At 45.8% G+C, this 14,829-nt stretch overlaps 1 protein-coding gene across 4 annotated transcripts in view; it reads left to right on the top strand.

The window, feature by feature from the left end:
- Positions 1–771: 771 nt before the first annotated feature.
- LOC140901315 (homeobox protein SIX6-like) overlaps positions 772–14,829 on the top strand; it is a 36,360-nt gene continuing 22,302 nt past the window's right edge. For 2 of the 4 annotated variants that reach the window (XR_012155819.1, XM_073319935.1), the window contains exons 1-4: positions 772–912; positions 12,428–12,501; positions 13,137–13,817; positions 14,237–14,400. Coding sequence is in view for 2 of the 4 variants with exons in the window: in XM_073319935.1 (XP_073176036.1) it covers positions 13,476–13,817; positions 14,237–14,400 (506 nt within the window). In the remaining 2 variants the exon portion in view is untranslated. Of the gene's footprint in view, positions 913–11,229; positions 12,502–13,136; positions 13,818–14,236; positions 14,401–14,829 lie in introns of those variants that run through there. The other 2 variants (XR_012155820.1, XM_073319936.1) reach the window with 2 other exon arrangements.

The raw sequence follows: 14,829 nt of genomic DNA, 5'->3' as shown, positions 1-14,829 counted from the left end.
AAGATAGCTGGGAGGGCTGGTAGCGAAGGGCCTGAGGAGGGAGTCTACATAGCCAGACAATCCTGCTGTCAGGGTGCCAGTGCCTGAGATGAAATTTATTTGTTGGTCTCTAGGGTTCCGCAAGTCCTCCTTTTCTTTTTGTGGATACAGACTAACACAGCTGCTACTCTGAAACCTGTCAGATGTTCTTGTCAACTGCTGGAAATGGCCCACCTTGATTATCACTAAAAAGGTCCCTCCCCCCCTTGCTGGTAATAGCTCACCTTACCTGATCACTCTGGTTAGAGTGTGTATGGTAACACCCATTGTTTCATGTTCTGCGTTTAAATCTCCCCTCTGTATTTTCCACTGAATGCATCCGATGAAGTGAGCTGTAACTCAGAAAAGCTTATGCTCAAATAAATTTGTTAGTGTCTAAGGTGCCATAAGTCCTCCTTTTCTTTATACCAATTAGAGAGGAGCAAAAGACGGTGGGGACACCACTCTTCGGATTATCCCTCCCTCCATCACAGGCCCCACACCCCACTGCCAAATGTGGGTTTCCCCCGGTCATCAGCCTCACTCTGCACCCAATATCCACCCGAAGTGCCCGGAATCTGGCCCTCCCCCCAGGCCAGGGGTGACTCTGAATTGTCCCCGGAGAAACTGAGCTCCCTCCGTGTTCATTCAGTTGCCTCCCCCCCAGCCCAGCATTCGCACTCGCCTTCCTGTCCTCGGCTAGGAGCGAGACGCCTGGTCTGCGGAAACTCCTGGGCAGCGCGATTAGCCGCCGCCGCAGCCGCAGGGCACAGCGCATAGAAACCTGCGGGCTTCCGCTCATCGCGGAGCATCGCCGGTCTCGGTGGGGGAGTGCAGGGTCCTCCGGCTTTCACCCCTGAGCCTCCACCCGGAGAAATTCGTCAGCTGCCGCAGGTAACTCCCGGACGTACTGACCCTCTCTTCCAGCTTTTAGTGGTGGGGGTGTTGAAAGCTGCCCCCTGAGACCTGTCCGTGTCTCGCCCCGCTCAGTGGGGTTGGGAGCACAGTCGTGTCTCCGGGAGTGGGGACCCGGACAGGGGTAAGGGCCGGGGGCCCAGGCTTGGGCCACAGCCGGGACCCCGGGCGCGGGACCGGGAGCGGAGCCCCTTGTGAAGGCTGGGGGTGGGCGCCAAACCTTCCCGCGGAAGGGGGCCTTCGAGTGTGTGCGTTCAGGGGCGCAGGTTCATTTCACCCCTTCTCCGCTGGCACCCACCGCCTATGAGCTCCTTTCCCTGCCAAGTTTTGATCTTCGCGACTCTGAGTTTAGTCTATTTCGGAACATTTTCCTTCAACCCGAGTCACTGTTTCAGCTAAAAGATTCTTAAGAGAGGAATTTTGTTCTGAAAGGACTTGACAATTGAACAAATCAACAAAGTACGAATTTCCCTCATGCTGAGTTATTTGTAAATTTCTGAAGTGGGGCTCAGCCACCTCTCCGGGTAGCATTAGTCCAGTTCTCAGTAATAATCATTAACTCGAATAACGTCCTCCTTATTCCAGCGCTTTGGGATTGGAATGGATTCTGTCATTCCAACATTGCTGGAAAGCTGACCTGCATGTATTATTTTACTAATGAAATACATTTATGCTGTTATTTTTTTAAGTAAAGGCATTTATTATTTCTTAATTTGGATGAAAGTTTGGAACATTGTTGAGGCTTAGGATTCCTAGCGCACTTTAGAGCTCTCTTTAGTAGCAACTGGTGAGCCAGATTTCTTAAACAATTTATTAGCAGAATGCAAATGTTTTAACAGATACTGGAGGGACAGGAACAATCTTAGACTGACAAGGACCTAGAAAGACAGAGAGGAAATAGACAGACAGGGGAAGAGACAGAAAGCAGGCAGAGACACAAGACAGTGTCATCCACAAATTGGATAAACAAATAATGCTAGATTGGGGATATCCTTTTAAAGCTGCTAACTATTTTATCTTATGTGAATTTTCCCAGCAAAGACCTTCCTACATCCTTTAAAAAGATGTTACATTTGATCTGAATGTAGAGGGGTTATTGGTTTGATAAAGGCTCCAGCTGATACCAGGGACCCATCATGCTATGTCTATCTATCAATTGCCAAACACACCCATCTTTCGCTTTATCCCTCTCTTTTTCACCATTCTTTTTCCTAATTTTTGGAAACAAGTTTGACAACTGATAGGCCCCTGTATTATTATTAATAAATCCCACATTTTTTCTGCAATATAATTAGAATTTTTTGAAGTTAAAGATTTGCTAAAGCAATCCATATCCCTTATCCACAATAAATAAAGCAGCCCAGATTGTTACTTTGTTCTGATCTAAAAGTGCCCCTGCTCTAGATAGACAGATAGATGCTGTCATATTTACAGGGTAGCCACAATCCGGTCAACCTCCTTGCATCCCATCAGGTGTTTGATCTCTTGCCCTTACTTGTCTGGGTGTGGGAATCTCACAATTCTCCCACACTTAACCTGGGATCTGGGTACAACCCCGTCTGTGTCAAACCCTTCTTACTGAGCAGGTCCACCTGGCTGTCACAAGTGCATCCTCTTAAATCCAGCTACCATATTCAGCAGCAGAAACAAAACTTTGGAGAAAATTTAGGAACACACACATCCAGTCTCTTCTAATCTCACTGAGCTACTGGAACCCAATGGGTCCAGCTCACAGTCATGTAGGAAGCCATGGGGCCCATGCTAACTTCAGTCTAGCAGGTGCAGATAATGCTGGTAGTGAACATGTGGCATCATGGGCTCGCTGCCCCAGTACCAGCCTGCCAGGGATGTACTCCAGTGGCTGGCTAATGACAGGGGTCCACGCTGCTGCAACTTCTTTGTTGTTGTTACCCATGTTAGCTAGATTGAAGCTGGCATGTTATGCCTAACTGTGCCACAATCACACCTTTCTGGATCTGTAGCCATAACCTCAGCTTGCCCTGCATGTTGGTCTCCCATTTCTCAGGGAAGTTGGGTCTTTGGTCCCAATCATCCCGATGCAACTATGGTGCCAAGTCTTGCCTTTTCTTTAGGCCTTGTCTGTATGGGGAAATAGGGAGCAGATCAATGATTCTGGAATTCAGTAACATTTATTCTGTAACAGTATCCACCCAGAGAGCTGGCTTGTTCTGCCCTGTCCCATTTCCCAGGGTAGACAATGAGAATGGCAGTGGGTCAGCTGGACCATCTAGAACAGTGGTTCTCAACTAGGGTTACGTGTACCCCTGGGGGTACTCGGAAGTCTTCCAAGGGGTACAAAAACTCAACTAGATATTTGCCTAGTTTTACAACAGGCTGCGTAAAAAACACTAGTGAAGTCAGTTCAAACTAAAATTTCATAGACAGTGATTTGTTTAGACTGCTCTGTGTACTATACACTGAAATATAAGTACAATATTTATATTCAAATGTATTTATTTTATAATTGTATGGTAAAAATGAGAAAGTAAGCCATTTTTTCAGAAATAGTGTGCTGTGACACTTTTGAATTTTTATGTCTGATTTTATAAGTTTTTAAGAGGTGAAACTTGAGGGGTACACAAGACAAATCAGACTCTTAAAATGGGTAAGGTAGTCTGGAAAGATTGTGAGCCACACTTTTTGGCATCGTGTCCCCTTTTTAATTTTCAAGAAACCCTCACGCCCCCCACCTCTCCTTTACCATCATCCAACCCCCCCTTTTAACAAATTCAATTTGTAATTTAAAATTAAAAATAAGCACAAATAGTTTTTCTTGGCACAAAAATTTAATAAAAATGAAATTTAAGATAAGAAATAGCATAAACAAAACAAATTTAATGTGAAGGATGATGCTGCATTTTCTTCATGAGTTGGGAAATCCTAGGTTTGAAAGATGAAAGTGTGCAACGCAAATTGTTTTTGACATCCAGTTGATTCCTTTGTTTTGTTTTTATTATGACTAAACTTGAAAAGCTTTTTTCACAGAGGTACATGGACGAAAACGAAAGAATAATATGTAGTGCTTCTTCTCCAACTTTTCGGGTAAATTGGGAAATATTTTATCCCAAATTGTTCCAGGCTTAAGTTTTCAAAATTATCTTTTGCACTTGAATCGTATTTCATTTTGAGTGCTTGTTCTTGCAATACTTCTGGCAATGAATCGACATCAACACTGAATGGATTATGTGCTAATTTATGAACAGGGTTGCCAGAAAAGTTGTCTGGAAAATAGCAGATGAATTCGTCAGCAAGGCAGTCCAGATGAAACACAACTTTGTTCTTTGCATTCTCTTTACAAAGTTCTTGGAAACCTTCATTTTCAGCGAGTGATGAAAATGTTGGAAAAGACAAAAAGTTAGGCATCTGGGCTTGTGTTCGATGTTTCCAAAGCTTGATTTTTTCCGCAAACACTTTGATGGCACCGTGGTGCACTATAATGTTTTCAGTGTTGTTTCCTTGCAACTTCAAATTGAGATTGTTCAAAGATTCAGAAATGTCCATGACGTATGCCAGTGAAAGTTGAAACGTGTGGTCTGTAAATGCATGCTATAACTCTTCTTTTTTCTGTTGCTTGAGGAAAATTTCCACTTCATCTTTCAGTTCGAATAATCTCGAAAGCATGTTCCCTTTGGAAAGCCATCATACCTCTGTGTGAAACAAAATAATTTTATGATCCACTCCCAAATCTGCACAAAGAGCTGCAAAAAGTCTCGTATTTAAAACACTGTTCTTCACAAAATTGACAACTTTGATGGCCAAATTCAACGAGTCATGTAAGTCATCTGGAAGGGTTTTAGCAGCCAATGCTTATCTGTGTATGACACAGTGAGTCATGGTTATGGCTGGATTTTTTTTCTTTCACCAAGGTCACAAATGCAGAGCAAGAGCCAAGCATCACTGGAGTACTGGCTGTGCATACACCAACCAGTTTTTCACATGAAAGGCCATTCTCTTAAAAAAAAAGTCAGAAAACGTTTTCATAACATCCGAAGCCTTTGATGTGGTCATCAATTCCTTCGAAAAAAGCAGTTATTCTTTCACAGTTCCATCATTAATGAATCAAACGTAGACAAACAAATGACAGCATTGTACTACATCAGTGGTATCGTCGCACTGAATTGCGAAAAAAGGAGAAGCTTTCACTGCCTCCACAACTTGAAGTTTTAGATCTTTCGCCATGTCATCGATGCGATGTTTCGTGGAATTGTCAGAAAACGAAATTTCCGATATATTTTTCTTGCTTTCAGCACCAAGCACAATATCCGCTTCTTTCAATAAGCAAGGCTTCACAAGAGTTTCTCCTATTATGTGCGCTTTCTTAGCTTTAGCGATGAGCAATGACAGTTCATAAGATGCTTCTACCACTTTGGCCGACGCTTAATGAAAAGCTCCAGTAGTGTCCAGCTTCATGCATTTTAAATGTTGAAGTTTAGCAGCAAAAAGCTCTTTTGGTTTCTCTTTCAAAGCGTTGTGGCTCTTTGCCAAGTGTCACTCAAGACGACTAGGTCTCAAGGCATCATTGCTGAGAACTGCGTGGCATACTATGCATTGAGGATGATCGATCCCATTTTTTTCCATGATGGTGAAACCATACTTAATGTAGTCTTCATCATACTTCCTTTTCTTAATCGTGGCCATAATACATTATAAAAAAAATCTATAAAAATAATTTTCCTGATTCATGAATAATAACGGATGCAAGTTAATTTGAGTTGTCGCAAACATTTATTTACTACTACTACTATTACGTAGGGACGCGTGCTGCCCTATATATACCCCACCACCAGTCCGGCAAGTAGCCGATCTTGCATTGTGAGTGGTGGAGATAACCACTCCCATGATAGAACACTCTCGAAGTCTCGAGAGTCTTGAATACTCTCGCAAGTGAGCTAGGAAGTTTTTTAAAGTTCCCTTGCTTTCTACATCGTTCTTCGGCTTCCTCACCGACTGAAATGGCACTCCGACACGTCAAAAGGCAAAAAAATAAAAAATATTCCCATTTTGTGGTATGAAATTTGAAAACATTGCAGTTATATACTTTTATTTATAGTTGTAGTTTTATTATTGTACTTTATGTTATACCTTTATTCTTGTCTACTTATATTCATAATCAGAAACGAGAAGATTGTTAATACTTTATTGTAGTTAAATAATATAGACCTGTAATTGGACAATTTTATGAATACTTATTATTATGTATACATAATAATTATAATTTTGTCTGTTGGTCTATTATCTCCTTGACCCTTGACTACCCCCTCCCGGGACCCTACCCCCTATCCAACCCCCCTGCTCCTTGTCCCCTGACTGCCCTGACCCCAATCAACATCCCCGCCCCCTGACAGGCCCCCCGAGACTCCCGCACCTATCCAAACCCCCTGTTCCCTGTCTCCTGACCACCCCCCCAAAACCTCTGCCCCATCCAACCACTCCCTGTCCCCTGACTGCCCCCTGGACACTGTTCCTGGTTCGCTGTGCACGCACACACAGATCCTAAACCCCCCCGTGCACAGCGAAACACCACATGCACAAAAAATGAAATACTCTATTGGAGTCAGGCCGAAATATCATTTACGGGCGACTTTTGACACTGTTACCCTGCCATCTGTCAACACAGCCAGATTCTACTAGCTGGCAAGGGGAGAAAAGGGAAAGGAGGGCAATGAATCATACCCCTCCCTGCCAGCATTTCAAACGTGGAACATTGATCATGTTGGGAAGGTCGGACCCACACATCTCCATTTTCCCTCATTTTTTTGCCCCAGATGCGTGGGCATGATTGGAGCTATGCACAAACTTCAGGTATCCTGATCTGACTGATCTCCTGTTTGCCCTTTTGTCGAGTCACGCTGCTAAGCGCATTGAAATAGTAGCCGTATAATAAAAGTATTAATTTTAAATAAACCAATCTGGTAAAAATCAATCCCAAAATGTCACTGTCTAGAGGTCTAAAGCGTAAAAGAACAGTGACTTCATTTAAATCTGGAAGACTGGATGAGACTACAGAAACGGTTACACCGAAGTCACATAGTGTAATGCTTATGGCACCTTAGAGACTAACCAATTTATTTGAGCATGAGCTTTCGTGAGCTACAGCTCACTTCATCGGATGCATACCGTGGAAACTGCAGCAGACATTATATACACACAGAGATCATGAAACAATACCTCCTCCCACCCCACTGTCCTGCTGGTAATAGCTTATCTAAAGTGATCATCAAGTTGGGCCATTTCCAGCACAAATCCAGGTTTTCTCACCCTCCACCCCCCCACACACAAACTCACTCTCCTGCTGGTAATAGCCCATCTAAAGTGACAACTCTCTTCATAATGTGCATGATAATCAAGGTGGGCCATTTCCTGCACAAATCCAGGTTCTCTCACCCCCTCACCCTCCTCCAAAAACCACACACACAAACTCACTATCCTGCTGGTAATAGCTCATCCAAAGTGACCACTCTCCCTACAATGTGCATGATAATCAAGGTGGGCCATTTCCAGCACAAATCCAGGTTTTCTCACCCCCCTCCACCCCCATACACACACAAACTCACTCTCCTGCTGGTAATAGCTCATCCAAAGTGACCACTCTCCCTACAATGTGCATGGTAATCAAGGTTGGCCATGTCCAGCACAAATCCAGGCTTTCTTTGTGCTGGACATGGCCCACCTTGATTACCATGCACATTGTAGGGAGAGTGGTCACTTTGGATGAGCTATTACCAGCAGGAGAGTGAGTTTGTGTGTGTGGATTTTGGAGGGGGGGTGAGGGGGTGAGAGAACCTGGATTTGTGCAGGAAATGGCCCACCTTGATTATCATGCACATTGTGAAGAGAGTTGTCACTTTAGATGGGCTATTACCAACAGGAGAGTGAGTTTGTGGGGGGTGGGGGTGGAGGGTGAGAAAACCTGGATTTGTGCTGGAAATGGCCTAACTTGATGATCACTTTAGATAAGCTATAACCAGCAGGACAGTGGGGTGGGAGGAGGTATTGTTTCATGATCTCTGTGTGTATATAATGTCTGCTGCAGTTTCCACGGTATGCATCTGATGAAGTGAGCTGTAGCTCACGAAAGCTCATGCTCAAATAAATTGGTTAGTCTCTAAGGTTCCACAAGTACTCCTTTTCTTTTTGCGAATACAGACTAACACGGCTGTTACTCTGAAAGTGTAATGCTTGTTAAACTTCGTGAAATATTCACATATCATGAGGACAACGGAGTGGTTTGTGTCTATTGTCGAGACGCCAGAGCTTCAGGAGAATTTTCAACAGGAAGAATGTGGAATGATGTATGGAGGTTGGATTTCTTAAAGCGAAATCTGTCAAATCCCTATGTTCAAAATACAAAGACTTTCTTGCTGAAGAGATTGTTATAGTCAGTCAGTACAACGATTTCAAGTTTGCAGTAGCCAAAAGAATCAAAAGCCAACTGGTTTTAAGTTTCCCAGATATGGTGATATTTGCTCACCCGAACGAAGAGTTTCAGGATCTTGCAAAGTTGATGGATATTGGAGGAACATTCCTAGCATCAAGTGCAGACTGTGAGCGTGGCTTTAGCTTAATGAACACTCTAAAAAACACTACGGAATCGTTTACAAGTAGATCATTTGAACATGCAGATGTATATTAAGAGTTACCAGCTGGATGGAGGACTGATAGATCTGGACAGAGTTTATATTGAATGTGCAAATGAAAAAGATCGCAGGGAAAAACAGTAAGGTTTAGTTTAGCAGTCTTTGACATTTCAACCAATAAGAAAATTTAAAATGCATTTGTAATTACATATCTTATTCTTGGCTGATAATCATTTATTGATATTTTTTAGGAAAATTTTAAATTTAAAACACAAACTCTTGTTTTGCTTTTTTAACTTATGATGTCTCTATCTGAAAACCCATATAAATGGACATAATGGCATACTTATTAAATTCTTTATCATATGTTTATCAAAGTCTTTTCGGACATGTGTATAGAATGAAAGGTGAAAGTGGACACCAATGGGCAGAAGCCTATGGACTGATAATGATCATGATTAATATGTGCTTGATATATGCTCGTGATTGTCTATAAAAAAGATCATAAAGGGTAATGCTTAAAACTAACTTCTGCTTCATGAAGAATGGTTAAATTTCCTTTTTCTAAGTATTTAAAATGACATTTATAAAATAACATGGTGTAAAACTATTATTATTACAAATTGCAAATTAAAACTTTTTAAATGTATAAGCATTTTACTCGCTTGAGTGCATTTGCCTCATGGTGCACAAATTTGAACTCTGCTTCAAAAATTTGCACAGAAGAAATTTTTTGCACACACGGCCTGTCAAAAATTAGAGGGAACGTTGTCCCCGGGACCTCCTGCCCCTTATCCAACCCCCACCCCCCCACCCCCCTTACCAGGCCACTCAGAGTGGCAGGACTGGCTTACTGGAAAGCCTGGGAGGTGGGCGGGCACAAGCCGCGCTGCCCGCATGGTGGCATGGCTGCGAGGGGCATGGGGGCGGGGGGGACAGCAGAGGAGGAGCTGGGGGCTAGCCTCCCCAGCAGGGAGCTCAAGGGCCAGGCAGCCTCACGTTCCCCCTTGGAATTTCTTCTTGCCCCCCAGTTTAGGAACCAATGATCTAGAAGAATGCCTGTGATGGCTGTTCCATTGCTTGGCATCTGGAACAATTTAATCTAAATGGGTTAAATCACTCCTCTTATGACTGCATCTGTCTCTGAGAAAGGTGTTCAAACTGACCATTCCCTCCAGCAGGCTCAGCACCTGTCACAGAAACCCAATACATAAACCATGTTTTGGGGTACAGATCAACACTCTCACCATGGAGCACCTTCCCAGCCATCACAGATTGAAGATATGTATTGAGTGTCAGACAGATAGATACAAATTGGGGATGCACAGAGAAATAGATACATATTGCAGATGTGTGGGTGGATATGTATTGGGATGGACGGCGAGAAGTTTATTGGGGATAGAGGGATAGATGCACGTTGGGGATGGCTATGGGATTTGGGTAGATGTATGTGTATTGGATGGATAGATGTTTATGAGGGTGGATAGATAGACATGTATTTGTAGTTAATGTATGTTTTTGCAAAAAGAAAAGGAGTACTTATGGCACCTTAGAGACTAACCAATTTATTTGAGCATAAGCTTTCGTGAGCTACAGCTCACTTCATCGGATGCATACTGTGGAAAGTGTAGAAGATCTTTTTATATACACACACAGCATGAAAAAGTACCTCCTCCCACCCCACTCTCCTGCTGGTAATAGCTTATCTAAAGTGACCACTCTCCTTACAACGTGTATGATAATCAAGGTGGGCCATTTCCAGCACAAATCCAGGGTTTAACAAGAATGTCTAAGGGAGGGCGGGGTAGGAAAAAACAAGGGGAAATAGGTTACCTTGCATAATGACTTAGCCACTCCCAGTCTCTATTCAAGCCTAAGTTAATTGTATCAAATTTGCAAATGAATTCCAATTCAACAATTTCTCGCTGGAGTCTGGATTTGAAGTTTTTTTGTTGTAATATCACAACTTTCATGTCTGTAATCGCGTGACCAGAGAGATTGAAGTGTTCTCCGACTGGTTTATGAATGTTATAATTCTTGACATCTGATTTGTGTCCATTTATTCTTTTACGTAGAGACTGTCCAGTTTGACCAATGTACGTGGCAGAGGGACATTGCTGGCACATGATGGCATATATCACATTGGTGGATGTGCAGGTGAACCAGCCTCTGATAGTGTGGCTGATGTTATTAAGCCCTGTGATGGTGTCCCCTGAATAGATATGTGGGCACAGTTGGCAACGGGCTTTGTTGCAAGGATAGGTTCCTGGGTTAGTGGTTCTGTTGTGTGGTATGTGGTTCCTGGTGAGTATTTGCTTCAGGTTGGGGGGCTGTCTGTAGGCAAGGAAGTGGGTTTGTGTGTGGGGGGGGTGGGGGGGTGAGAACCTGGATTTGTGCTGGAAATGGCCCAACTGATTATCATACACATTGTAAGGAGAGTGATCACTTTAGATAAGCTATTGCTAGCAGGAGAGTGGGGTGGGAGGAGGTACTTTTTCATGCTTTGTGTGTATATAAAAAGATCTTCTACACTTTCCACAGTATGGATCCGATGAAGTGAGCTGTAGCTCAAATAAATTGGTTAGTCTCTAAGGTGCCACAAGTACTCCTTTTCTTTTTGCGACTACAGACTAACATGGCTGTTACTCTGAAACCTGTATGTTTTTGGGCACCTCATTGCTGAGCAAAAAAAAAAACAAAAAAAACCGCCCAGCAGTTTGGCAAACTGCCCTGCTTGTCCACCCCTAGAACTGACCCCGTAGACGTGTATTGGATGGATAGCTGTATATTGGGGTGGGTGGATGGTGTGGCAAGGCACCTCCTTCGCCTTGCTGGACCAAGCACTTCCCCCTCTGGTGATGGGTAAATCAGCCCCACCCTACTCCGAGGAGTGTTCATCCTCCCATTATCTGTGCTCCTTTGGCCCTACTGGGTGATCCTACACAAACAAAAGGGCAATAGTCCCATAAACATGAAAACAAAGGGATGATACCTTCCCCTGCCTCCTCACTGAGGCTGGGTGTTGCCCTGTAGCCTGCCCCAGGATGTCAGTCCTTCCCCTAGAAGGCACTCAGGCTTGTCTGCTTCCCCTATGGGGAGGAGTGTAGCCTCCCATTCTGGAGAAGCTTACTTCCCTGCTGCCACTAGCCTGGTAACAGCTTGTCTCTCTCTCCCTTCCAGTTTTAAAAGTTCTCAGGCAGCCCTTAACTGGATCCAGGTGTTCCTAATTGACCTGAGGTAACCCCTTCTCAGCTTATAGGGAAGAGGGCCTTTAACATTCTAGGGCTAACATGCCTGCCTTCCCACACCCTCTTGCAGCTGTCCAGCTGACTTTGTCACAATGACTGGATAGATAGATATGGACTGGATGGATAGATACGTTTTGGATGTATAGTGGCTGTATATTAGAGAGGGTGAATAGGTAGATCGTATTTCATAGAATCATAGAATATCAGGGTTGGAAGGGACCTCAGGAGGTCATCTAGTCCAACCTCCTGCTCAAAGCAGGACCAATCCCCAATTTTTGCCCCAGATCCCAAGTGGCCCCCTCAAGGATTGAAAATTCTTTATTATTTTATTATTATTATTAATTCTTTACTCTTTATAAAGAGTATTTTAAATTCTCTTTATTAAAACTCCTAATTATTCACTATTATGGATTGGATTGTCAAATTGTCACCATACTCTTTGAAGTGTGCACCCCAAAGCCAGATACAGGACTCATTGTTAGTCTGACTAAGGTCATATCCCAAGGGATCCCACCACTCTGCTCCTTCTTAATCGCTCTCACATGATATCGCACTAGGAGTCACTGGTCTGCTGGTTCTCATTGGGGCTCCTGAGTCCTTAGGGCCCAGAAATCGTCCCCAGCCCATATGTCTTATCTATATTCTCAGTACCTAGCTGGATGGCCTGGCGTCTGGTCCTCTTTCTAACCATCTCCAACCAATCCACCATTTGCACATGACAGGTGAGTTGCTTTCTCTGGGTCCCTGACTGGGCCAGCAGAGTCAGCCACTCAAAATTGCATGAGATTGGCTTCAAACCAAGATTTTTAAAAGTAATCCATGTTGGCTTCTTTCTTTGCTTTCTGCTTTGTGACCCTTCAGGGGGGCCTGGGGGTTGTCTCCAGCCTTTGTGGGGAGGGAGCAGGGATCACATCTCCAGCTTTCTTGAGGGGCAGGGGTCTGGTTCCAGCCTCCTTGGGGAGTTAGGATGGGCATATATCACATCAACAACTTTCGATGGGATGGGGGGGGAGTTTGAGTCCCCAGCTTTCGTGGGAGGTGGGGGTCATGTCCCCAGCCTTCTCTCTACAAACACAAAGATTAGAAAGTGCCTTTTTCCTCCATGGAGGCTGAGATTCCCCCCCACCCCACCCCCGTCTGAGGAGCTGAGGCTTTAAGGGAGTCAGCATAGCTGGTGAGTCTGGAGATCAAACCTTAGAGCTGCCATGTCATCTGGCTGAGCCAGGTGGCCCTCCATGGCACTGCCCAGGGTGCGGGGGGGTGGTGGGTGGGAAGGGAAGGACTGATGCAAAGCTCTGCCTAGTTACTGGGTAGTGGCACTAACATAATTTCTGTTATTTCTCTCTCCCATCCTCAGTTTGTCCAATTCCCTCTGTCTGCCTCCTATAGGCCTCCCCCTCAATCCTCTGCCCTGTCCCTCTCTGTTCCTCACACCCCAATCCCAGACCCATAACCCTCTGTTCCATACTCGGATTGCTTGTCCCATTCCTCTCATTCCAGCCCGACACAAAACTGCCCCATCCCCGCTCGCCCTGATTCCTGCCTCATCCCTCCTCCATCCCATACTCCCATCCCGATCCCCTGCCCTGTTCCCCTTTTCTTGCTCTATACCCTCCTGCCTCCTGCACTTTACCTCTCCATCCCATATTCAAACCTACACCTTTCTCTGCCCTGGTCCCATCCCCCCACTGGCCCTATGCCACTACCACCACCTGGTCTGTCACTCTTCCCCCCAGGGCAGGTGGCCCGAGTCTGTGAGGCCCTGCAGGAGAGTGGGGAGTTCGAGCGTCTGGCACGGTTCCTCTGGGCCCTGCCGCCTACCCTTGCCCACAGGTGCCACCAGGTGCCTCCATGGGTGCGGGCCTGCCCTGAGCTGGGGCCGCTGGGCCCCCACACCGCAGCCCTGCTGGCACCCTATTGCAGCCAGGCCTCACCCTGTGGGGCCCCAGGGACCTTGGGGGGCCTGGACCAGTACCCATCATGCAGGAGACTATCCTTCTCCAACAGCAACATCCAGCACAGGGCCAGCAGCTTCAAGGTGAGCAGGGCATCGGGTGGTGGGGCAGGAGAGGAAGAGGGTCATGAGCAGCAGATTGACAGCTCCTTGGTGAGAGAATAGAGTGTAGGGTACAATCCCCCACCCCCAGGGAATAGACTGTGGGCGATGATTAAATAGACTGCTGGGGACAGCTCTGCCCCCCCTCCCCAAGAGGAATGCTCTGTAGGGCAATCCCACCTCCTCCTCAGGTGGGACAGACTGGAGGGGATGATTCTGTCTCCCACAACCACCACCCAGTGAATAGACTGCAGTGGATTATGCTGCCCACCAGGATGGTGAATGCTCTATATGGGCCTGTGCATGGCTGGGAAGGCTCATCAGGATAGGGTATAAGGGTCTCCCTGCTGACCCCATCCCTGTGTTGATACCCATCCCACTGCCCTTCTCTCTGTCCCCAGGAGAAGACACGGAACCTGCTGCGGGAATGGTACCTGCAGGACCCCTACCCCAACCCCTCCTGCAAGCGCCATCTGGCCCATGCCACTGGCCTTACCCCCACCCAGGTGGGGAACTGGTTCAAGAACCGCCGACAGCGGGACCGTGCTGCCTCGGCCAAGAACAGGTGAGGGGCCTGAACATCCCCAGGATCCAAGATGGTGCCTGCCCCAGGCTGCAGCATACAGGCCAAGTGGGACTGGATAGGATAGGAGACATACATGAAATATTCAAGGGGTCCTGTGCTGCCTGGAGTGGGGCGGGGGCAATAAGGGGTCCTGTGCTGCAGAGAGTGGGGCGGGGTGCTTAGTAGAAGGCCCCTTGCTGCTGGGAGCGGGTGGGTCAGTAGTGTGAGCTGTGCTTCAAGGATCATGGTGGAGGCTCAGTATGGGGTGTTGTTCTTCAGGGATTGGGATAGGGTGTCAGTAGGGGGCACCAGGGTTCAGGGAGAGGGTCAGGGCCTGAATAGGGGGCGCAATGCTGTATGGAGTCGGGTGGCAGGGGTGCAGTAGAACAGGGGTTATCAACCTTTTTCTTTCTGAGGCCCCCCTCAACA

Source organism: Lepidochelys kempii, chromosome 21, assembly GCF_965140265.1.
Source record: "Lepidochelys kempii isolate rLepKem1 chromosome 21, rLepKem1.hap2, whole genome shotgun sequence".
In the NCBI taxonomy this organism is placed as follows: domain Eukaryota; kingdom Metazoa; phylum Chordata; order Testudines; family Cheloniidae; genus Lepidochelys; species Lepidochelys kempii.
This window is presented reverse-complemented; position numbering and strand designations above follow the sequence as displayed.